The 26,296-nt window shown below is 41.2% G+C and overlaps 1 protein-coding gene across 1 annotated transcript in view; it reads right to left on the bottom strand.

Moving 5' to 3' along the window:
* CHCHD3 (coiled-coil-helix-coiled-coil-helix domain containing 3) overlaps nt 1-26,296 on the bottom strand; it is a 286,257-nt gene that overhangs the window by 217,641 nt on the left and 42,320 nt on the right. Inside the window, exon 3 of the mRNA XM_063448299.1 lies at nt 25,881-25,962. Coding sequence (XP_063304369.1) covers nt 25,881-25,962 — 82 coding nt within the window. The remainder of the gene's footprint in view (nt 1-25,880; nt 25,963-26,296) is intronic.

Genomic DNA, 26,296 nt, shown 5'->3' on the forward strand with positions numbered 1-26,296 from the left:
TCCCACGGTCATTGAAAAAGGCTTTTCTGCTTTTGGCAGTGTGGGCAGGTGCCAAGTCCTGCTGGAAAATGAAGTCAGCATCCCCATAAAGCTCGTCTGCGGAAGGAAGCATGAAGTGCTCTAAAATCTCCTGGTAGACGTCTGCGTTGACCCTGGACTTAATGACTTAAGTACAGTGGACCAACACCAGCAGATGACATGGCTACCCAAATCAACACAGACTGTGGAAACTTCACACTGGACTTCAAGCATCTTGCAGTGTGTGCCTCTCCATTCTTCCTCCAGACTCTGGGTCCTTGGTTTCCAAAGGAGATGCAAAAGTTGCTCTCATCAGAAAAGAGGAATTTGGACCACTGAGCAACAGACCATGTCTGTTTTTCTTTAGCCCAGGTAAAACGCTTCTGACGTTGTTTGTTGTTCAGGAGCGGCTTGACAAGAGGAATACGACATCTGAAGCCCATGTCCAGGATCCGTCTGTGTGTGGTGGCTCTTGATGCACCGACTCCAGCCGCAGTCCACTCCTTTTGAAAGTCCCCAACACTTTTGAATGGCCTTTTCCTGACAATCCTCTCCAGGCTGTGGTCATCCCTGATGCTTGTGCACCTTTTTCTTCCACATAACTTTCTATTAATGTGCTTTGATACAGCACTTTGGGAACATCCAACTTCCTTCGCAATTACCTTTTGAGGCTTTCCTTATGGAGGGTGTCAATGATGGTTTTCTGAAAAACTGTCAGGTCAGCAATCTTCTCCATGATTGTGATTTCTACTGAAGCATACTGAGAGACCATTTAAAGGCTCAGAAACCCTTTGCAGGTGTTATGGCTTACTTAGCTGATTAGAGTGGGACACTGTGAGCCTAGAATATTGCACCTTTTCACAATATTCTAATTTACTGAGATTGTGGATTTGGGGTTTTCATGAGCAAATCACGGCTTAAACGATCTTGCTTTGCATGTAATGTGTCTCTCTCATATATTAGTTTCCCCTTTTACGTTGCATTACTGAAATAAATGAACTTTCGCACGATATTCTAATTTTTCGAGTATCACCTGCATATATTCATTTCAAAATAGAGGATGCAAAGTGGAGTAACCAAAACCGTTTCACCACTAAGCTGCAATTTCCTAATCTAGCATCAGAGGTGCTCGCCCTTTTCTGCACGAAGGGACATTATGAGCGGTTATCTGCATCTGCCTAGTTTGTTGTTTTCCTCGTATGCCAAGGTGTCGGAGCCTATGTTGCGTGGGACCCCCCTTGTCCCCCTCCCCTGCGGTGCATTTTCTGGTAATATGTTTTTTTGTTGTTGTTTCCAGGTAATCTGGTGGGGGTATAGTCAGTGTTAGTATCTGAGGGATAATATAGACCACCCTAAGGTGCAGGTATCCAGGAGTTCCTGGATACATGCACCTTAGGGTGGTCTATATTTTATCTTATATAGGGTTAGGTGAAATCCTACACTTCCAGTCTTGAGCTCATCTACTGTTTTTATTCCCTCTCAATCTGTCACTTTCCTTTGGTAGCCTCAGAATTGTTAAGTATCTGAGGGATGTTCAGTCTGAGCCAGCGAGGCGCGCGTGTTTGTCAGCTGTTCCTTCTCCTGTGTTCTGCAATTACAGCGTGTAATACTCTTATTTATGAGGGTTGGTGGCCACAATGAGTGGGCCGTTATTGCAAGTGGTTCCAGTCTAGGTGGGAATTCAGTTGCCAACAGGAATGCGTGCCAACTCCCGTGCCATCCACCCCCCAGCGCTCTGGGGTCGAAGATTAGGTGAGCAGGTTTAGGAAAGTATGGGAAAGTCAGTTCAAAGAAGTAAGGCCGGAGAGGAAAAGGTGTGGTCTATGCTAGGAAGGGCCCGCACACGCCGCCACGTCGTCCCCGGAGCAGGGAATCCCCCCACCCCACAAGTAGCGGGCCATGTACAGAAACCACGGCTGCCAAATCTCTGCGTGCCTGGTCTCCCTCCCAATCAGGGAGGCATGGAGCGCCTCGGCCCCCTGAATGTCCTCTACACTGCGAATCCATTCGTTTTTAGTAGGCACTTCAGTGTTTTTCCAGTAGACCGGCACATTGGCATTGGCCGCATTTAACAGGTGAGATCGGTTGTGAAGAAATATGCAATAGTGCAAGTTCAGCTGACCATCCAGGTATGTCCCCCAGGATCAGTGTTACCTTTCCTTTGACCATCTCCCAGTATTGGGGTATTTCTCGGCATTCCCACCAAATGTGTAGAAGCCTACCTCTCTCCGCGTGGCACCTCCAGCACGTCGGAGGGACCGAAGGAAAGATTTGGTGTAATATGGTCGGCGTTCTGTACCAGAAGGCGATCAGTTTATAATTCATCTCCTGGTAATAGGAGCTCATGGAGCTTTTGTGTTGCCACAGCAGTGCTTTGTCCCATTGCGATGTTGTGAATGTCTTACCCGTTAGTTCCTCCCACTGCCTTCGGAAGGTGTTGTTAGTCGTCTGATCGCCTAATAGTAGATACTGGTATAGTGCGGAGATTGTGTATTCTAGCGGGGCACCTCATTCGCAGAGATCTTCGAACCAGGTGAGCTCTCTGTGCAGGCGTTCTTTGTGTGGCAGCGCGTTCTAGTAGTGTTTCAGTTGCATATATCTGAGGAGGTTGAGGGGGATCAGAGGTCTACCCTCCAGTAATGAATTAAGGTCTCGTAATCTCCCATATCATAAGGTTCCACGTAAACTAATGTATTCCCCGTTACCTAGGATGGTCCAGGCCCTGGAAGGCAACCCTCCTCCTATTTTGCCGTTATGCGTCACCGATATCCAGGGACTAGGCATGGGTGAGATGTGGGGCTGCTCTCTTAATGATCTCCAGCTGCGTAGTGTCTGTATTGTCTGCAGGACCATTACTTCACTGACACCCTGGTCCAGTGTCCCCCCCCCCCGTCGCCCTCCCACACTCTCGTCTCCAGTGACGTTCCGATGCATTCTCTATCTAGGGCCACCCATTGTTTCCGCGGAGGGGTGTTAGGTTTAGCTTAAGTTAAGGTGTTGTGTTAATAACAGAAAGAGAGGTGCTTCCTGGGTATAAAACCTAATAGGGAGCCCCAGAGAAAAAGGGTTATTGGGGTAGAGAAAAGGGCATAACCCTGCATACAGCACAAATAGGAAAAAGAAATTAAGGATATGACCACCCTGTTAGAAACAGGCTAATCACCTTCAGGCCACCCCAAAATGGCGTCTCACACAAAATAATAAACAACTTTATTGGAAAAATAAGGGTAAAAACTCAAGCGGCAGAAAAAAATGCCTAAAAGAAAATGAGTAGCAGGGCTAGGTTTCTGATAAATGGCTACAGCTATACATCCTAATATCAATCTCAAGTGTTTGTAACAAACTGTAACAATAATGAAAGTATGGATGCAATTAGCAATGTAGCTTAAATGTAGCAGGCACCAAGCCCCACAGGATTAACACTTAAAATGCAGAAATCGAAAGGATAGAGGAGGGCATAACATAAGAGTGAAAATAAAGTGGAGATAACCAATTTAAACCTGATAGAGGTAATATATACAGGTAGTATCAAACCACAATTAAATCAAAAAATGTAGCCCAGCCTCCCTTAAATAGATTTCCAGAGTCTCAAAACGGCTCCTAAATAGAAAAGTATAGTATCCTGCTAGTAGGTTAGGTCAGATCAAAGTATAAATCACCATGGCAACCCATGGATAGCCCAACGCGCGTTTCGGCGGTCCAAACCGCCTTTCTCAAGGGCACAAAGTAATTAGGAGTAGAGTGAAAATAAACCGCACTTAGATTCCCCCCAGGAGTCAATTTAAATGTTCCCTCGTACCTCCCATCCAACACGATTGGTCGCTGACGGACAATTGACTAGTTCCTCTCAGTGGGGAGGGGTGGGGAGGACTGCGCATGTCATCCATGCTGCGCGCATATCCGGCAAACCATATCGTTCGTGCGCATGTCAGAAAAGGAGATTCAAATGCGCATGTCTGTATATCGGCGGTCGCGCATGCGCAAGAACTTCGTTATTTGAACCAGACTAGTATTAAAGGCGCATGTCCAGAGGCGCCTTATTAATAAGCACGTCTATCGGCCACTGGATGACAGCCGAAAAGGTTTTGGCCGGTGTGCAACAAACCAATGGCTAAGACTCTAGAGCCATATAAGAAGAGAGTCACACTGTAGAGCAAGGGAGAGGGAGGGGGGAGGGATTAAAAATAATAAATCAATAAATAGTCCAATCCAAGTACAAATGTATGGTATATAGAGACTAAAGAGAATGGTTTCATGATAGATTATCTCAAAAAGGCTGGATTGAAAGAAAAAAAGGAGAAAATAAATGATGCTAGTAAACCATAAGAAAATAAATAAAAGTGAATTAAATTAAATCAAAAAGGGACATAATAATGCAACCCAAGAAATATGTGTATATATATACACATATTAAAGTATATGTATAAGTGGTGAGTGTATATACATAACTGTGACAAAATGTATTTACAGATCCATATATGTGACAAGGGAATGTACACACACACATATATATATATATATATATATATATATATATATATATATATATATATATATATATATATACATGAGATTTCTGCATTTTCAGTGTTAATCCTGTGGGGCTTGGTGCCTGCTACATTTAAGCTACATTGCTAATTGCATCCTTACTTTCATTATTGTTACAGTTTGTTACAAACACTTGATTTATCAGAAACCTATCAGAAACCTAGCCCTGCTACTCATTTTCTTTTAGGCATTTTTTTTTGCCGCTTGAGTTAATAACAGTTTGCTTTGGATAGATAGTGTTTAGGAGTTTGTGTAGATTTAGGGTTAGAGGATGCCTACGTAGTTACAAAATGCCTATGAGTGTACAAAAAATATACAATATAAGAAAACTATGTGTAACGGACACCCTCCGTTGACGGATGCTCCTAGCGCTTCCTGAGGACTCCAAGCACTGCAGCAGACACCACAACCACCGTAGACTATACAACCGCCATAGCTTAACTGGAGTCTCGCCGTCTTCCTTCCACCCTGTATGAACCTCCAGCATCCAGGACCGTGTGGGAAAGACCTCTCTTTCAAGGACAGCGTAACAGGAACAAGCTCTTAAAAGAGCTAAGTGATTCAAGCTCAGGGGAGTATGCAGAGCATAGCAATCCCCAGTGTGATTATAGCAGCTCCCTCCAATAACAAGACAAGGCTACGTTTTGAGGGATCAAGAAGAACTCAGGTTTAATGACACACACTGCTTTTATGCAATTCTCCCCTGCAAGGGAGACGCCCACAGACAATTATACATTACCCAATCACACAATGGTTACATCCCACACATCTCCTCCCCTTAGCCTGAGAGGTAACCCAATTATCCGTACAGTTTAAAACATACTTTTTACCCAACTTTCATAACTATACATCCAATATTAATTAGAAAAAAAATTAACATTCTTAATCAGCACATTCAAAATACAAACATCATTCGAATCTGTTCAGCCGTTCGGGAGATAGGTATAAGTCACTTTTGACCGACCGCAAGCACATTTTCATGCCCAAAACAGTTCCATGGATTTGGGCTGTGCGGTCGGTCTATTTTACACCGAGAAAATGACTAAGTCCCATTCGAACGAGCGTTCGAATCTTCGAACGCGACTTAGTCTCCAGCCGCGGTGTCGAAGTAACATAGAAGGTACGGGCCAGCGGTGTTTGTGCAATTGGGTAGCCGAAAACAGTTCCATGGATTTGCTGCACACACCGCTGACCGCGTTCGAATAAGTTAAAATGGCCACCGCCACGTGTTCGTTTGTCGAATGGCGGCCACTTCGACAACTTCAGCACTTCGACTGCATCCGAAGTGCCAGTTTAAAAGTTGCAACACTGCTCCAAAGTAATTAAAGGGACAGGAACAGCATTATGAAAATCCATTATGCCCAAATACAGTTCTTAAAGGGCAATACATCTCAGGGCCATAGTCGCAGGGCAGGAGGCTAGCAATCAGTCCTCTCCAATGCCCAGTGGCAAATGACAAAATGCATATATGGAAAGAAAACTACAGGTGAAAAAGGTAGGAAAATACCACTGATTTTCAAAGAAATTTGTGAACAAAGACACAGTAAGGTTCATAAAACATAACTTACCATGGGGCATCTATTTTTTTAAAATGATATGCATTAAGGACTAAGTGTCATTTGAGAGCTGCTATTTTGCTCCAATATTAGACAAAGACCCAGCAAATCAATCTGGTAAATTCATGTTCCAAAACAAAAATGGTCTGTAATTTGGCCTTGCAATTAAGCAAACTCCTGGTAATGGTGTATCTGGGGATATATCAGCATGTAAAAGATGTAGTCGATAATGTTTTAGGTTCTGCTTTTGCTCATGAGGTACTCCACTATAATCTTTTTTGTGTGTGGGCAGGGGGTGGGGGGGAATGCAGTGTTTACTGCAAAGAGTTGTGCAAGTTGTAATCAAAACAAAGCGTACACAAAATCTGGAATTTGCTCTATATGTCTGTTGAACCTCTTTTACATTAAGTACACCCACACTTATTATATATCATTTTGCTCAGGGGAAAAAGGGGTATCATTTCACATCAAATACCTATATCTAAAACATAATTAAATATGAATAAAATTTTAAAAACTTAGAAATAAGACATGTTATTTTTCAAGTTCTGCATGGCATTTTAATTGTTAATATCATAATACTGTTGGTTTTTACTGGGGATGGGTGTCGCACTTATTTTTGCAAAAAATGTTTCCCTAGTTATTAAATACCAAGAACTAGATCCAGAAGGGCGATATATTATTTTAATATGTGAAATAAACTATCTATTTACACTAGCCAATATTTACGCACCAAACAAAGCAAAAATAAAATTTATATCAAAAGTGCTTAAAAAGAAAGAGCAGACTAGACATGGGCTGGTACGAATTATGGGGGATTTTAATTGCGTAGTTGACCCGCTAAGAGATAGAAAGAGCCAGAATGATAAGAAAAATAATTAAAAAGATGCGAATAGGGGGGGCGGGGCCTGACAGCCAAGATGGCCGGACGTGCTCTCTGTGAGCTCCTGCACCAACGGGCATAAAAACAAGGTTTTCATACAACCACATAATGCAAGCAGCACACGGAGCCCATAGAGGGATGCAGCACAACACAAGGAACAGTTTGATGTCTTTTCAGCAACGACAAGCAAAGCAAACGCCTGAACCGGCCATGCGGCCTACACAGAAATGGGGCCTGCGGCATGGGGGAAGCGGCCGATCCCCCTGCACGGACCCCACCTGTAAGCAAGAAGCGGACGCTGCCCCGCGGCCCCCCCTCTGGACCGGCGGGGGATATCCCGGTCCTCGCTGGGGACGATTACCCCCACCACTCGACTTCCTCAAACGGATAGACCAACGGCTAACCAAGCCTGCCAGAGCCCAAGCAAGATGGCGGCTCGAGCGAGACCCACGACAAAATGCACCCTCACGAAACCGCCCACACTAACCCCTGAATCCTTTAATCAGCTTTGCATCATCCTATTGGCAAAACACCGCCTCAAGGGTCAGTCGTTCCAGTTAATTATGAAGGGGATGGCGGCATGGATTCGTCCAGCCACCCGGCGCCGCTTGTGCAGCTACTCAGACCGGGTCCCCAGAGCAGCCCGCAGACGGAGAACGGACTGGCGACCCAGACGGTGGGAAACGAGAACAAGCTCTGCAGGCACCCACTCTTACCCTCACGCTTCGCTGAGCGGGTCCACCAAGCAGACCCAATTCAACCACTGCATAGCAGCACCGGCAACCGCTGAAGATGGCAACTTACGTGCCACAGCCTGTTCGGGGAAGACCACCGCTCACAACCAAGCCGGGTGCCAGCACAGCAAGATCACAGCCCTCACTCAAACCTGGCATAAACCGGAGGGGCGAAAACTGAGGAGTTGGAACCTGCCGCAAACCATCACGTGGGGTTATAGAGTGAACTACCCCCTGAATCACACTAGCGACATCGGTGCAGCTTTCAGAGCAGACCACAAAGCTCCAGGGCCATGGCCCGGCGGACTAAACCGGCAAAGAGCCCACTTTCAGCCAGCAGAGGAAGGGATCCCAAGAGACTTTCCGGGCTGGGCCGTACCAATACCGACCGCAGGAGTAGGATGATCCCCACTGATACACGGTGACCCGACCTGTGGCCACGCAACTACGAACCTGTTGTCACAGGGGACTTTGTCCTATGTTAAAAGCAACTTGCTTATAATTTGTGTAACACTGAAGACTAGTGCTTACACTGATCCTAACCCACTACACCATGATACTGATGAGTATGCAGATCTATAATGTTCACAAATAATCTGTTAGTGTTCAATACGTTCCACCTTATAGAGTTGCTTGTTTAAATTACTCAGTTAAGGTCCGGAATAGCAGTCAGACCTGACCAGTTGGCAACCACCTCTCCTATTAATGTGATCTTGTTCAATCATAAGCGTTGTCTGCTCTGCTGTAACAGTGAGCAGACTTATATATCATGGGGTGTCTAGGCTATAGCTGTTGGCCATCGGGTGCTCTCACATGTTTTGTTTGCACTCACTCTAACACTCTAGTTGTCTAGGCTAGTTAAACTTATACGGAATATACGAATTCCCAGTCTCTCACTGCATAGGCAACAAGCGTGATTTAATGCTAATAACTCAACTGTTCAAATGCTCTTATATGTACGTTTACTGCACGAGCCATGTTTTTTCTCTTTTGTCCCTCTCCTACCTATTCCTGCATGGAATGTGCATTATGCTACCACCTTGAAAACTAAACGCCAACCTAAACTATCGTAAAACTATAATAACTATAAAAATGTGCCTGTATACCGTATGCCATGACCTGTATTACCTATGTTTACCGATTTTACTGGATGCCGCTGTTGTGGCGCATACCAGCTGCCTGTTTATTCTGTGCACACCCAAAATAAAGAATTAAAAAAAAAAAAAAAAAAAGATGAGAATAGACTGCAAAACTTACTTAATAATAATAGATATATGGAGAACATTCCATCCCACAGATTTAGATTATACATGTTATTCCAGAACATTCAATTCTTATTCCAGAATAGATTTTATTCTGGGTGATGTGATCATGCTGTATCTTGTTAGAAAAATAGAGATACAGCATATAGCATGGTCAGACCATAGCCCCATTATGCTGGAATACAAAGACAATTTTGATAATTTTCGCAGAGTGGCGCATAAATGACTTTATACTACACCAAAAAAGAAATGTGGAAGACATTTTAAAAAATAACAAATCTCTTTTTTCGTGAAAACAAAAACAAAGGTACACCAGACATTTCAGTCTGGTGCGCATATAAAAGTGTAGTTAGAGGTCACCTGATAAAAATTACATTGATTGAAAACAAAAAAGAAATACCGCCCCTACCGAAACTATACATAACATTAAGTGAACAAAAAAAGCAAAATAAAATAACACCTACTACACAAATAGCAAGTAAGATTGCAGAAATAGAAAAACAGATTAAAAATCAACAATTAATATCTTAAGGACTGAGCCAAATGTACACGTTGTGATACAAACAAAACGTAAACAAAAACATGAATTTGCGCTATATGCCTGTTCAGGCGTAATTTGCCTCTCATATTATGTGCACCCACACTTATTATATATCATTTTATTCAAGGGAAACGGGGCTTTCATTTAACATAAAATATTTAGGTATGAAACATAATTTAATATGAATAAAATATTTAAAAAATGGTGAGAAAAGAAGATATTTAAAAAAAAAATTTTGTTCTACGTGACATTTTAACTGTGAATGTCATAATACTGTTTGCTTTGACTGCAATCAAATACACATATTTGTATTCAGCGATGTGTCACGTGTAAAACAGTACCCCCTATGTACAGGTTTTATGGTGTTTTGGGAAGTTACAGGGTCAAATATAGCACGTTACATTTTTCAGTTTTTTCACAATGAAATTTGCCAGATTGGTTAAATTGCCTTTGAGACCGTATGGTAGCCGGGGAATGAGAATTACCACCATGGTGGCATACCATTTGCAAAAGTAGGCAACCCAAGGTATTGCAAATGGGGTATGTCAAGTCTTTTTTAGTAGCCACTTAGTCACAAACACTGGCCAAAATTGGCATTTAAATTAGTTTTTTGCATTTTTCACACACAAATATTAACACTAACTTTGGCCAGTGTTTGTGACCAAGTGGCTATTAAAAAAAGACTGGACATACCCCATTTGCAATACCTTGGGTTGTCTACTATTGCAAATAGTATGCCATCATGAGGGTAATTTTCATTCCTGGGCTACCATACGCTCTCAAAGGCAACATAACCAACCTGGCGAATTTCAATGTGAAAAAACCTGAAACACAAGCCTTATATTTGACTCTGTAACTTTTGAAAACTCCAGAAAACCTGTACATGAGGGGTACTGTTATACTTAGGAGACTTCACTGAACACAAATATTAGTGTTTCAAAACAGTAAAATGTATCACAACAATTATGTTGATACACACTTTACAAAGCAATAACCGGACCTGCACTTGCACAGAGCACTGTGCAGATTCTGCAAATATTTGTGGAAGACAGAGTACTGCGAAAGGTGCACTCAACACTACAATTAGCCATTTGTGGTAATAATATATACAACAATAATATAACAGTTTCCATGGTCTAAAAAACACAAAGTTGGAAAAAGCTTGTTTTCCTAGGAGTTTCAAGTTGCTTTCCCTTTATTTTTTTTAGAAATGTACTTCTCTTTGCAGCCCATTTCTGATCACATATTTCTGGTTGGCATGGAATCAGCAATGCGTTTATAAAGGTTTTATAAAGCCAAGGAAATTAATTTCAGTGCCCTTCGTGGGATAACACCACCAAACACGGCACTTTTTCATTCTCCATGATAAACTTTTTAAGCTAAATAAGAACATTTCTTTTTCACTCCTGATGTGAATTTTATAGATGGCTGATCTTTCTGCTCACCGTACACTGCCATGCGCTCCCCAAGTGCAAGAGGTTGCAAGGTTGTTCCAATGAGTTCCCAAGATTTCTCAGCAGAACTTAATGGAGCATCTGCACCCAACTGACCAGCAGCACAATCTCATTTCCAAAGTTCATGAGGCATGCCACCATCTGGCTCTGCGTCACCTAGACAAATGCTGCCAATTACAACCAGGCCCCTTCTACTGGGAGATGAACCTCTTCCTCCTCTTAAGACCAATGCACATAACTATATGAAGCAGAAATTGTACTATAAATCCAATTAGGGTACTGCACACCAATCTTTGAATCAAAACATTTAGCACATTTCTATAATCCATATATCAGTCTATTGAATAACAGCACTAAACCACAGTTACTGATTATTAAAGTTGATCAAATCAGGTCTATAGCATGCTGCATCACACATATGTCCACATTCGAATAAGACTTTGTAGCTATTATTCTATTGGCATGGTGCTGAAAATTATTCATTTATATAGAACTAAGAAATTCACCAGTACTAGATTCATTGAGTGAATAAATAACAAAACCTAGTTTAGCAGAAAGCCCTGCCTGCAAGATCACAATCGTATACACATGCATTCCCATAAATATTATACGACCTGCTTGTTATTTCAGGCTGCAGATAAAGTTTTTTAACACTGTACTGCCAAAGTGTATAGTGACAGGATCCATCAGTCCTATGGAAGCACCAAGGACTAGAACAAGCTTCAATTCAGGTCCACCATTATTAATAATGTCCCCGTTTGTTATTCAAATGGAAGGCGAAGGACAAGGGAGAGACTGATACAGTGTTCCTCCATCAACAGCACCTCTCCTGACATTTCAGTAAAGAGAGAGGGACAAAATTAACGATGGTCACTATAAATTGCAATTACTGGCAGGGAATGTGAACTCCATTAATCTCCACATTCACGTGTCTGTGTAAATGTGCATCTGCATGTGTGTGTTTTTATTCTTCTTCTTCACTAAAACACTGAACAGAAAATTAAAAACCAAATGGGGCAAAAAGTTTTTTATCACACATCTTTATTTAGACGTTAACATGGATAAAGTGTATGCTTTTATTACACACCCCCCTTCCTGGAATTCTGTGGCAGACGAGGGTCACAAAAAGCATTTTATTGGACAGTTCTCCCAGGCTGAGCATTTAAGCAGGCACTCTGAGAAAAGGAGTGTGTGCGAGGTTGATATAATGTTATTGAAAAGTTATCTTACAAAATGGAGGGAGAGCACATTAAAGCTTCCCCTTGCAGGCACGCTTCCAGCACTGCCTGCAAGGGTAGAAGTTGACCAGGTCTGTCGCTAGCATGCGGATGACAGAATACATTTTTACACAGATTTACACCGGGGGTGTAACAACTCCCCACACAAAATTGCAAATGTTTCTGTTTCTTCAGTGCTTCAAGCACAAATACTGCACATACAGATTCCTACCACCACATCCACTTCTAAAAGCAGGAGTGGTCATGCTGGTTGACATGAAGACATACAGTGTACACTGACCTATAAATAATCGATCACAGGTCTCAATGATTGGGTCCCAGCTATAGCTGAAATTCTCACTACTTAATATGATACCAAAAAATAGCCCCTGGAAAGGACCCCAGGTATCCAATAAGAATGCCAATATGCCACAGCAATCAGATGTCCATTGCATTGAGAGCATAGAGGGCTCAAGGTATACACCTATCACAGCATGTAAAAGGCTATTTATTGCTCAATGCCATAACCATTACAGCACATGTAGAGGCTCACAGACATAGCATGCTGCTACTTTGTTTTTTTTTCTGTTAGTCAAGCTACTTAACCCCTTAAATGAACTGCTTGCTGAAGTGATTTATGTGTGAAGAGTGTGTCTTTATTTCCTTTTTTTCTTACACCCCACTGGCTGTCAATCAAACAACCTTGTTACTTCCTGGATGCTCAGTAGAGCTAAACTCAAGAGGAAGCATTTGCTCAGAACACCTGCCTTGCAAAGATTTCTTATTGAGCTTCATTGGGAAGTCTGTGATTGGACAGCCACAGAGAGTTAGGGCTGGGTTAGAAAGGGAGGGCTTGCATAGGCTGCATACAAGAGATTTTGTGCAAGCGGTTTTAAGATGTACTCAAATGAAAAAAAAAAAATGCCTAAATAAATCCCCATATGTTTTCATCTGGGTATATACAAGTAATAGTATTTCTTTAGTTTTTTATATATATCTATATTTGGGCAGTGCAGTGTCCCTATAAGTACACAGCATTTGTATTCTTGTTTTATACTTAAAGGGTTATTCAAACCACCATGACCACTTCTGCTTTTTGAAGGGGTCATGGTGGTAGGAATCCGCATGGGCAGTGTTTCAACTTGAAACACCGCACATCCAGAATAATTAACATGTTTGTGCCGGTAGTTAGTTGCATCCCCAGCACACGTGACATTGGCTTCCAAAAACTCTGTTCCAGGGTGCTAATGTCAATTATGTGCATATTGTACGTTTGTTGCCAGTGGGACCTGAAGATGTGCGGTTGCTGTTCAGCCTTGTACAGAGAGTCAACCAGCAACCGTATTAACCCTGCAGGTCTCGCATCTAGATAGTGCTAATTTTGGCACATGGTGGAATTTTTCAGTCATCGTTAAGAGGTTAGGCATTTTTTGATTGAGAAAATATTAGCATAAGACATGTCTAAACCAAGAGACGCATAGCTGGTAGATAAACATAACAATTTTGTGTATATATTGCTTTGCAGACAAATTTAAAATGTAGTTATGTAAATTTACACAATTTATATTTTTCACTTACCGTATATACTCGAGCATAAGCCGAGTTTTTCAGCACATTCTTTGTGCTGAAAAACCCCAACTCGGCTTATACTCGAGTCACAAGGGGAGGGGGAGGGGGGACGAAAAAAATAATAATTAAAAAGGGAGGGGGGACGAAAAAAATAATTAAAAAAAATAATAATATTAAAAAATAAAATAATAATTAATAAAATAATTAATAATATAACAATCAAAATGCCCATCCCCACCAACACATACACAAACACACACACACACTGCACTCATTATATACACACACTGTAAATAAATATTCAATTAATATAATTTTTTTAGGATCGAATTTTAGTAGCTGCTGCATTTCTTATACTCGAGTCAATAAGTTTTCCCAGTTTTTTGGGGTAAAATTAGGGGCCTCGGCTTATATTCGGGTCGGCTTATACTCTAGTATATACGGTATTTGATCTTTTGTAAATATATTTGTAAAATAAAAAGCTTTAGACAAAACACAGTGCACTTCATCTTACAATAGATCACACAGTGAAAAATAATATTAGTTTAAAATCAAAAAGGCTTTTTTCCCCTCACGTACAGTAGGGGTCACAAAACAAATGAAAAAACTGTTTAAATAAATATTTGTAAGGACCGTGAAGGTAGTACAGCTTAGTACAGCTTACTATACTCCTTCTCCCCCCAAAACTGTAGAAATGATAAGAACCATTGAAACTTCCTTTACTGCTTACAAGCAGTGAGCTTGCATTTTCAGCAATTTTACAGGCATTATAACATGTAAATATGTTCTTCTACAGCCTAATAAGTGTAAACGATGTTTTATGGAATCAATTTCATTCTGCAAAATACATTTTAAAAAAAGTTTGTATACTTTGCATATGTAGGGAAGTGGTTAAAGGATCCCTCCAAGATCTAAGACCAACACAGCAGACTGTTGCGGTTATGGTCCTCGGAGTGTCCTGGCAATGCCATGTAAAGTAGTGAAACTACTACTAATGCCACAGAGCCAGAGGATCCCAAGTTCCATTAGTTATACTTGGCTAATCCCAGCACAGTTTAAGGTACTTAAAGTATTCCTTTATAATGAGGAATAGGTATACAAATACTTTCACAAGAAGAATCTCCCCTTCCACAAATTAGCATCACATAGACTAAATGCTTCAGCGGGTCAGACTGCAGAGCTGTATTACGGGTAAGTTTAATAAAATAATTGACAAAAAGTGTAGGGCAGGATGATTAAGGAGCACAGGGGCTCTAAAATGTATTTTATATCAGAGATTTCCTTTAAATACATGCCAACTAGATAAACCTGGCCCTCAATGACTCAAATCAAAATAATCATAATTGTGACAAAACCCCTATTTTGCCTTCCCAGGAACCATTCTCCTCCTCAGTTTGGGAATCCGTTTAAACTTTGTTTTTATGTTACCAAAGTTGACTGACTGCTAGCCCTGATTTCATGGAACCGTTTTAGGCATAGGACTATGTGCATGGTCGGTCAAATAATTGACTTCCATGGAAACCTGAACCCATCTGGATAATTTTTGGATATGTTGGTCACCCAGATCGGGGCTATCGGGGAATGTAACTTTTGTGGGGTTTTCATGTTTGAAGGTACTTTTTGGGGTGTTTTAAATTGTATGTTTTTCTGTGCCTGGAGATAATGGAGTTTGTACAGTTCCTGACTATCTCCCAGGCACAGGGGAGGGATTACCCTGTTTTGGGAGTGCCATGGGTGTGTTTTCAGTGTCCTTGTACTGCATAAAAGCAGACCATTGAGCCTGGATTAAACGGATCATCTTACCCCTTCATGAAGCCTAGGCTCATGTTTGGGGGATTGGGAGCTATATTCACACTTATAATCACTACGGCGCTTGCGACTTGGGAGATTCTTCACGGATGTACTCAGCTGGAGTACTGGGATCTGTTACAATAATGAACATGCTATAAATGAAAGAACAATAGTAAAATGAAGCAGAAAAATAGTACACATTCTGCCAATATCTTAGTCAATCGCATTTGAATTTAGTGAGCACAGAGCTGTACTATAATTTGATCTAACTCCACAAAAATAAGGTGGTATTCTATTCTCTGTGCAAGGTGGTGCGCATTCTACCTACTTTTGCTGTCAGAACTGCCAAAGAAAAAACTTTGCCAAGTCTAAATGTTACCATTTACATTTTAAATATGTTGTTTTTTTATTGACAATCTTTATTTTGACATTTCCAGTTAAAGCAGCACTGTCATGCCGAACTTCCCTTTCTTTACTCGATTCCTCTTCTCAGGATCTGTTCTTCATTTCTTCCTGTTTGCTCTAGTTTTCGTTAACCCCTGAAGGACCAGCCTGTTTTTGCGATGTTGTACGTTAAGGACCAGAGCAGTTTTAACACTTTTGTGATGTTTGTGTTTAGCTGTAATTTTCCGCTCTCTCATTTACTGTTCCCATACAAGTTATATATTTTTTTTTCAGGACAAGAAGGGCTTTCTTAACATACCATTATTTGTATCATGTCCTATATTATACTAAAAAAAAAAAAAAAAATATGGTGAAAGATTTAAAAAACAGCTAATGAAACTGCTAAATAGATTCAAAAGTGCGTCCTGAGTTTAAAAACACCCAGTATTTACATGTTTTTTTGCAAGTTATAGGGCTATAAGTACAAGTAGGAAATTGCTGTTTATATATATATATATATATATATATATATATATATATATATATATCTATATATATATATATATATATTTATTTATATGTATCAATAGTGACATTGTAACACTGTTATCTGTCATAAATCCCTGAATCAAACCCCACATATACATATTTTTTTTTAAAGTAGACAACCCAGGGTATTCAATATGGGGTATGGCCAGTCTTTTATAGTAGCTACTTAGTCATAAACACTGGCCAAAGTTAGCATTTATATTTGTTTGTGTGTTAAAAATGCAAAACAAATGCTAACTTTGGCCAGTGTTTGTGACTAAGTGGCTACTAAAAAAGACTGGACATACCCCATTTGCAATACCTTGGGTTGTCTTCTTTTGCAAATGGTATGCCATCATGAGGGTAATTCTAATTCCTGGGCTACCATACGCTCTCAAAGGCAACATATCTAATCTGACAAATTTCAATGAAAAAAAAAAGTAAAATCAAGCCTTATATTTGACCCTGTAACTTTCAAAAACACTATAAAACCTCTACATGGGAGGTACTGTTATACTCGGGAGAATTCATTGAACACAAACATTAGTGTTTCAGAACAGTAAAATGTATCACAGCAATAATATCATCAGTGAAAGTGCAGTTTGTGTGCGAAAAATGCAAAAAAAACTTACTTTCACTGACAATATCATTGCTGTGATATGTTTTACTGTTTTGAAAGACTATTATTTGTGTTCAGCGAAGTCTCCAGAATAAAACAGTGCCCACCATGTACAGGTTTTAGGGTGTCATAGAAAGTTACAGGGTTAAACACAGTGCTAGCAAATTAAATTCTCTGGACTTTCGGCCTGGGTTGTCAGGCAGGTCCCTCAAATTGCAATCAATCAAATAACTTAATTATGTAAAAATATTACCTAAATATGCTCGTAGAATTTAAATATATATACATATTTATATATTTGAGGTCTACGTGTATATTTATGTAATTATTTATGTACATGGACATATGTATATTTGGTATTATTTTTAATTTATTTATACATAGATATGTATATATCATTTCATTCTAAGTGTATTTGAGATATATATATATTAATATCAAAATACTGTTAGAATAAAATTACATATATATTTTTTAATTATTAAAAATTATTTAAATTTTTTAATTTATTTATACTTACTTGCCATTTATATTTTATAATATTATATATATATATACATACATATATATATATATATACACACACACAATCTAGTTTTATATATAAACACACGTGTTTAATTTAATTGTACGTGTATTTTTATATTAATATATGTATATATAAACATAAAAATACACTTATGGGGGGCGGGGCCTGACACCCGAGCAGAGCAGATGCATGCCTTGCGAGCTCCTGCTCCAAGCAGTGATTTTAAGCATTAAACGCCCTCAAATCTGCAGATCAGACTGCACAAACAAAATTGCATAAACAGTGGCATCCTGGCGAACCTACCAATGTTAAAATCGTGTCGCTACCCACCGGATTGCCCGACCCCTGACTTTGCGGCCTACAGCCGGACCTGTCCTGGGAGAGACGTCCGCTCTCCTGATGTCCTGGTCGACTAAGCAGATCAAGCAGATTGGTTCCCCCCTCTGGACCGGTGGGGGATATCCCGGTCCCCTCCAGAGACAGTCCCCCTGCTGGCAGATACACAGGCACCTATTCCAGCCACGTGATCGAGCGATCTGCCGCGGGGAGGCTGTCTGGGCAGACAGGCAGTCTCCCTGGACCGGGTTAAACACTGATCGCTGCCGGGGGAACAACGGCGATCAGGTAAGTACCCCAAGACCGTTATGACGGTTCAGGACCGTTATCGGTCCTCAAGGGGATGTTTCCGATGACGGTCCTGAACCGTCATCGGTCGTCAAGGGGTTAAAGCATAAGACAAAGTAGGGACTACTTTGTCTTATGGAGGTTTCCTACACCTGACCAGCTATGACCAGCGGAGGAGCAAAGTGTGCTTCATTTGCGGTGGTCACAGCAATTTTCCCACAATTTTCACCTTTCCTCCGTGTTCCCGCGAAGCCTCCTTTCACTTTTCCCCGAACGTCTTGTCATTTAGACAGAACACCGGCATAACTACCGAATTGTGTCATTGTGTCCTAACAGAATAAGAACAGTTTCTCCATTCGTGTTAGGACGCAATTCTGGACTTTGTTCGGATCGGAATTTCATTCTAATGAATGAATGAATGAAACTACGATTTGAGTCATGCAGCTGCTGCATCTACCAAAAGGCTGAACGACCTAAATTAGTCTTTCAGCTAAAAGTAAAGAGTACTTAGTATTAGTAAATTCTGCCCCTACTCGCTTTACCGCATGTAGGGGCATGTCTTCTAAACAGTGAGCAGTCAGTGGCTGCTCACTGTAAAAAAAAAAAAAAAAATTTGAAAGAACTTTCCCACGCTGTGTAAAATGACACAGAGCACTCTGGTTGGATTTCAAACCAACAATCAGAGTGCTGTGACAGGTAAATGTAGAGAGAGAATATAGGGTATCTATTGAAAATCAATAGTAATTTGCAGGACTCTGTGGAGATGGTTGCAATATAATTTCCCAAAGTAACAAAATAACCAAATTGTATAACAAATGTTTCAGCTGTTTATGTCTTTTCTTCCCATATGAGGGCAAGAAAAATGAATAAAAGTAGCTGAATGAAAATAATCTAGTAGAGGTTCCACAATATGTATCAACCAATACACTTTAAGATAAATAAATTAGGGAAAAATTGTGTGTAATCCCACTGTAGTAGAAAACGGATGTAGGAAACCTTCATAAGACGGGTGTAGGAAACCTCCATAAGACAAGTAGTCCCTACTTTGTCTTCTGTTTTAAAGAAAACTAGAGCACAGGAAGAAACGAATAACAGATCCTGAGAGAGGGCAAGAAGAGGAATCGATTAAAGAAAGGTAAGTTTGGCATGATAGTGCTGCTTTAAGGACGGCATGTCTGGAGATGAATTTTCCTCAAAGAAAGTGGTTAAGGCCGAGCGGAGTTCAGTCACAATGGGCGAGTCGTTAAAGACCAATTCATCCTCCATCGGAAATCTCTGGGTCTGAGTAAACGGGATTTGATGTGTGTTGATATGGGGGAGTGGTTGGACTAGCCCACCGGTCGGATCTCAGCCAAGACAAGTAGGGGTAAGAACTCCTGGGCTTGGAGTATATAGTCCAATCTGCTATAGCGCTTGTGAAAAGTGTAAAAATAGGAGTAATCCCTATCACTGGGGTGTAGAACTCTCCAGCAGTCCATGAGACCGTAGCCTCGCAATGCGTCCTTAATGTCCCTCAGGCAGTGGGGCGGAAAAGAGCTAACCCCTCTGGAGGTGTCGAGTCTTGGTTTAAACATTTTTTTTAACATAAGAACAATAACAGGAAATGCAAAAATGGGAGGGACATGGAAAAGCATTATGTGCAACTACTGATATACCATACAAATCGGAAGAGTGTGCTGGCATTTGTCTTGCTTATATTATACCAAAAAAATGGCCAATGAGGTTTTGATAATTTACACAGCACTACCCAATTAACAATTATGTCAGTCTGGCCTAATAAATAGTGATATAGAGTCGCATGAGTGAATGGATTAACAGAATGTATGAGCCATTTAAACAGCAGTGCAATAATTGCATTTTGATTTAAGAACACAACACATTTTACGGAGATACATTGTTTAATTTAGGGTTTTTTTTGTTAGTTTTTTTTTCCATCCAGGGTTTTTTAATCTTACTACTTTATTCTAAATTGCAGCTGAGCACTCAGCTCAATGAATCGGTTCTTGTCTTGAACAAAAGTGACACTTGGTTTTTCCAGTTCAAGAAGACCACAAACACTGTGCACCCACAAGATCTAGGTATCAAACCGTGCTGTAGTGGTTATAGTGCTTAAAGTAATCTTGAAAATAATTATTAGCTTCATAAGCATTTACAGGTCACTGTAGAGATTATGGTTCTACATAGGGTTTTTCACACACTTTTCAGTCAAATGTGGTTATTCAATGATCTACTACTTTCACAGAATAGAAATGCAAAACTGAATCTGGAATAAAATCTCCAAGTTCACTATAGACACAGTATGGCTATTTTAGCCTCGATTTTATCAAAAAGTAATGTTTCAGAAAGTGGTGAAAAGTTGTAAAGGTTAAATGTAATTCCAACAGACAAACATTACCTGGCAAGTGTCCCACTTTTAGAACTTTTCATTTTTTTTTTTTTTGCTCATTCTGGATTTCATAAATCACCCTCAATGTGGGTTACAATTATATTTAAAATGAACACCGCTAGGAAAGGGAAAAAATATTTGACCTTTACATTCTTTACGGTGTAAATAGCAATACAAGAAAAAACAGGTTTACTTAAAAAAAAAATAAAAAAATTCACAAACAGCATCCTCATCCAGGGGAGTTTTATACGTTGGAAGGCCATTTGGCCTGAATTTGTGGGAGGAGTTATGATCCTATTTAAACCCTACTTACCTTTGTTGTGCAAGCTGTTTGTCTTCACCATAGCAACCAGCACTTCCGGTCCTTTGTTCCCGCCAAAGTCAGTCTCCAGTAAACAGTCCGTCGCCAGCAGCTCCTACCTCCGTCCTCCGTGCCCGTCCACCGGATTCTACCCGACTTCCCTACTCGCTACCCGACTTCCGGTCACAAGACCGGCACGTCCACGTAAGCATAACGTGGGAAATAGCGTTCGGTTATTTCCCACGTTCTTGCCTAAAATGCGGGGATAGGCTCCCTTCATTACTTACCTATTCGTGCTGTTACGCTGTTCGTGTACTTCCGCGTTCGTGCGGCTAACAGCCGAACACGGAATACACACGCTTTCATTTACTTTTATTTAATTCTATGTACCGTACGTGCACACTTACCCTACGTTCGGCTGTTCTTTCGTACGTTCGTTCAGCCGAACACGTTCAAACGGCTTTTTCATGTAACCTTTCGTTTATTTACACGTTAGAACCTGCAGCTGATTATTCAATTGGCTTTCGTTTAAATCCTTTTGTGTGTTCCATTTACCGAATGCGGGAGTTCTTTCTCTTTTTAGTACTCTTGTTCATTCGGTTAACTGAACGAAAGGGGCTACAATATTTAAAATTTACTAAACTACTATAAATATCAAGTTATGTCTCTTTACTTATACCAAGCACTCACATAAAAAAAAAAATGTTTTCCTATATGATGTTAAGTTTATTATATGGCCCACCACTGGGTGAAATATAGGTGTTTTTTAAAAAAAAAATAAAAAAATTCCGTCCATGGTCACATAATTGTGGGACATCTATTTCACAGGGTAATCTTCTTAAAGGCACAGTTTGACTCTTTTATAATTTATGTATATAATACAACTCCACTTTCCTACAATCAGCCTTCAAGAAGCTGTATCCCAGTACCATGTATTACTGTATCAGGTAAGTAGGTTTACCAGATCTCTTTTTCCCTCGAGGCCTCATTCAGCCTCCACGGCCTCATTCAGCCTCCCCACCTCCCAAAGTGGGTTCTAAACTTCTAACAGGCCAGTTCTTAGATTCCTCACGGCGTTTAAAACATCAATCACACAAACCTACACCACCTTGCTACTACTTTTACTTTTCTTCAACCAGAGCTCCAAGAAGAGGTACCCAGTATCCTGCATTTCGGTAACAGGTAAGAAAGTTTACTATTTTTACGTTTTCCCTTGAGGCCTCATTCAGCCTCCACAGCCTCATACAACCTCCCAAAGTGGGCTCTACACTTCAAATGTACCTGGGTAAGATTCCTCAAAAAATGTCTACAACAATCTCATAATCATAATCCACCATATTACTACTATATTTAACGGTACATGTTTTTGTAATTTATTTCTACATTTCATTACTTAGACCTGTGTCATTGCCACCAAGTCATACGCCATCGACAACCTACAAGCTACCTGGTTCCCTGCATTGCAGTATCAGGTATTGGTATTCTTACTCACTAAGTTTACGCTTCTTATTAAAGTCTCACTTTGCCTTTGTATCATTCAAAAAATTCACATTTATGGGAACCCAGGGGCTTGTCTCTTATTTATGGACCAACGTTCAGGTCCCTCAGCTTACCCACGTTCGTACGTTACAGTATCTCTGATACACACCTTCTCATACGTTCAAAATTTTTACACTCCTCATATTAGTGGCACGCTTCAGGCCCACTAGCATCTTTTTCCCCCTAAGGTTTCGCAGACCGGGCCCCTTTCCCTAGAGACGCAAGAATATATTGTAATCTTCCGGCGCGTTGCCCAAATAAAGAGGACAAACACTCAAGGTTAAGTATCTACATACGTTACATCACACCATTCTAAGAGACAAGCCCCATTAGGCTAGAGAACTGGCATTGAGGGTTAGGCGCTGGCCTTAGCTATCCTAAGTAATACTACGGTCGCGCGAGGTCTACACCCCACCTCAACACGGAGGTTCAGCCCCACGACCAAATCATAGTTAGCCACTTCGCTTGCCCTTCTTTAGGGCTACAGTTAAGGCTTCCCATGTCACGGCCACACGTTTTGAATCTCTTACGGTCACTGAGAGGCCGACATCCTGCCACCACGTTCAAGTGGCCACAAAATCCCCTCGGCCCAAATCATAGGTAGAGCCTCTCTCCGCCACTTGGCACTAGCAGGGCCTCACCTGTCACTTGGTACTAGTTAAATTCTTCGCTTCGGCACTAGCTAGCAGGCCAGTTCTCCAAAGGTCTCATCCATACCTCTAAGACACATTACTTATCCAAATCATTATTCTTTTTCAGAATGTCACAAGTATCCATCCCGATAATCTGTCTGCTGTTTGACGAAATACCCAGCACGCCAGTCTGGCCAGGGTCTCCATAGGAATCCCTCACCCCTTCCACCCTCAGTTACCTAGGATTCTGGTACATTCCAAAAAATATCAGCAAAGCTCTGACACAGGGGTATCCCCTCCCCAGCCACTGCCAATAAGGCAGAACTACACTGGCTCACAACGGCTCAGCCCAATGTTCCCAGGCCCGGCTCTAGCTCACAAGGGCCGTCAGCTTACTCCTCAGATTCCAATCAGGAGACCCCAGTAGCTATCCTGGCCGGCCTCCAAATGGCTGATAAATGGAATCGGCTATAGCCACACCAGGTGTCTCGTTAAACCCGGCAGGTGCTCACCTGGCGATCTCGGTCATACAGTCTGGCTTACCCCTCATTTCCCTCCCCGTCCCCCACCACCCACTATCACTACTCCATACGTCTCACCGGCCCACCCTGTTCCAATTTCCATGGAGAAAGTAATTCTCGATGGAAAGGACGTTAAACTAAAATCACTACTTAACTTCACAAGACTCCCTACAGTACAAAGGTTATATTCTTGGCGACATTTCAGTACTCCAAAAAGAGTGACACCCACAAACTTTCCATTCCTCTGTTTATCATTGCCTCTCGCATAGAGACAGCTAATTCCACTTCTCACCACCCCTTCAACCCACGCACTAGTCAGGGAGGCGGCCAGAGGGACAAGCTGGGCTGACCATTTCATTCCTGGGGAAGGCTCGGGTACACTATGACTTTAATCCTGGGGTATGCTATTTCACAACTTGCAGGGTTTTGCACGTCTGCTCCAGAACCTACACCTAGTCCACATACGCAGCCCATCTGTCACCTAAGATACGCCCAACTAAGGTTAACATTGTTATCCTAATATACTATCTGCATTTACACCCAGCTAGGCATCTGGTAGATTCTGGTGCCGGTTTTCTCACAGGGGTTCACACAGGCCTTATCGCCATTCCCACAGGTACACTCGTATGCCCTAACCTATTATCTGCACCCATTGACCCTCTTACGGTGGACCACCTTCTGTCCACAGCAGTCATACGCGACCTCCTCCTTACGGTCTTCACACTTCTCATCTTGGCGTACCATTCCCATCGATGTAGAAATTCACTATACCCTATAATACGTCTGATCATAGACCTCTTCCGCACCGCACTCTACATCCATTCCCAGCATCAAACTCCCTCATTCCCGCTATGGAGTTCTCACTGCACTACGCAAATCGATCATGCCATACAAGCTATCACTTAGCAAGTAGTAAGGCTTGGTTGAGCAAGATGGACTAATCCATCGCCTTTAATCTACTATCTATTCACCCTTCACTATGGCACCTGGCCTACGTTCGGGCTGCCATCCTCACTAACCATTTTGTGGCTATTTTCACAGGCTGACTTGTCTGTCAGCAACCTCTCAGCTCTTTTTAGTCTGCTTCTACATTCCTGGTGTCCACAACACAGCCGCTGAAGCTCTTTCAGTTTAAGGTCTCCTTACGACCTACTACATACCATCCAGGATACAACCTTTTCATAAGATAATCTTGGACTTAACACACAGTTACACCTCATACAGATACGCACGCCTCACGACTACGCTATCACTCACGCCAGGGCTTTGTATATTGTTCCATGTCACAAGTAGAGTTTGCTTGATTCAAGACTTTTTTAAACTATTGAACTTTTTGCCTTTTCCTCTAAGCCTACATAGCAAGCATCTTATTTATACCTCCTATGCTGTCACTCCGTTTTACATATCCAAGGTCAGCCACACACTATCATTACTAATCCATTACTTCACGTCTAAACATTCCATTAAGGTAAGCTACATCATGGCTTCCTTCGCTGGTCTCTCTTTTTGCAGAAGCGCTGCATCAGCGGTCCCAAGCTCTTACACCCCAGTCCACATCACTAGGTGATGGGGCCACAGGTAATCCTCAGCTTAGTTACATATATACCTCAATCAGAGTAAAAGCTCCTTACTAGCTTTCAGTACACAAGCCGTATAAACTTGCAATAAAGTGTGTTTTCTTTGAATCCTTTTTTGCCCTCTTTTACAGGCCTACTCGTACGTTGGTTTCGGCACACCTCAACCAAATTTGCTTCTCCTTCTACATTCCATTACGTATTAGATAAATTCAGAGCACAAGTTGGAAGGCCATTTGGCCTGAATTTGTGGGAGGAGTTATGATCCTATTTAAACCCTACCCCCCCCCCCCTACTTACCTTTGTTGTGCAAGCTGTTTGTCCCCCACCCACCTACACCCATCTATATTGACAATTCACCTTTGTGGGCCCTCTTTTACAGGCCTACTCGTACGTTGGTTTCGGCACACCTCAACCAATTTTGCTTCTCCTTCTACATTCCATTACGTATTAGATAAATTCCGAGCACAAATATTATATATACCCACACGCATGTATATATGTATGTATGTGTGCATATATTTTATAGCCAACAATTTTTTTTATTTCCACTGCAGGGAATTTTATTGTGGATAGAGAGACAGACATATCTAACAAGATACGCTATCTACACATCTGTCCCAATATTTATCACGCAAAACTTTGTATCTCACACGGCAGGTTAACCAACCTCTTCTTATTCTCAGCTTCTCTTCTTGCTTGTTCTAAAGCCAGCTCCTCTGCAATCTTCCTTCTAAGCTCGTCTTCATTAACTAAAGAAAGAAAAAGAAATGGGCAAAACTTTTATAAGACATACATTTCAAGAATAAATATATTATATCATTGTGCTTTGGTTATTAAATGCAAGAACTGGCAACATTCAAGACAATTGGATGAAAAAGGAACTTACATGTCTGACCCTGAATATCAGTATCATGCAACACTGTATCATAATTATGATTATTAGCAGGTATGGGTGTATGAACGCAGATGCCCTTGTCTGCTAGGCCCTTGAGCACTGCACACTGATTTATGGATGCTCACGCTATGGCATCTGTGATCAGCAATACTGAGATTATGTGGATTCTGGAGCAATGGATTCTGGAT

This window comes from Pelobates fuscus, chromosome 3, assembly GCF_036172605.1.
Source record: "Pelobates fuscus isolate aPelFus1 chromosome 3, aPelFus1.pri, whole genome shotgun sequence".
Lineage (NCBI taxonomy): Eukaryota > Metazoa > Chordata > Amphibia > Anura > Pelobatidae > Pelobates > Pelobates fuscus.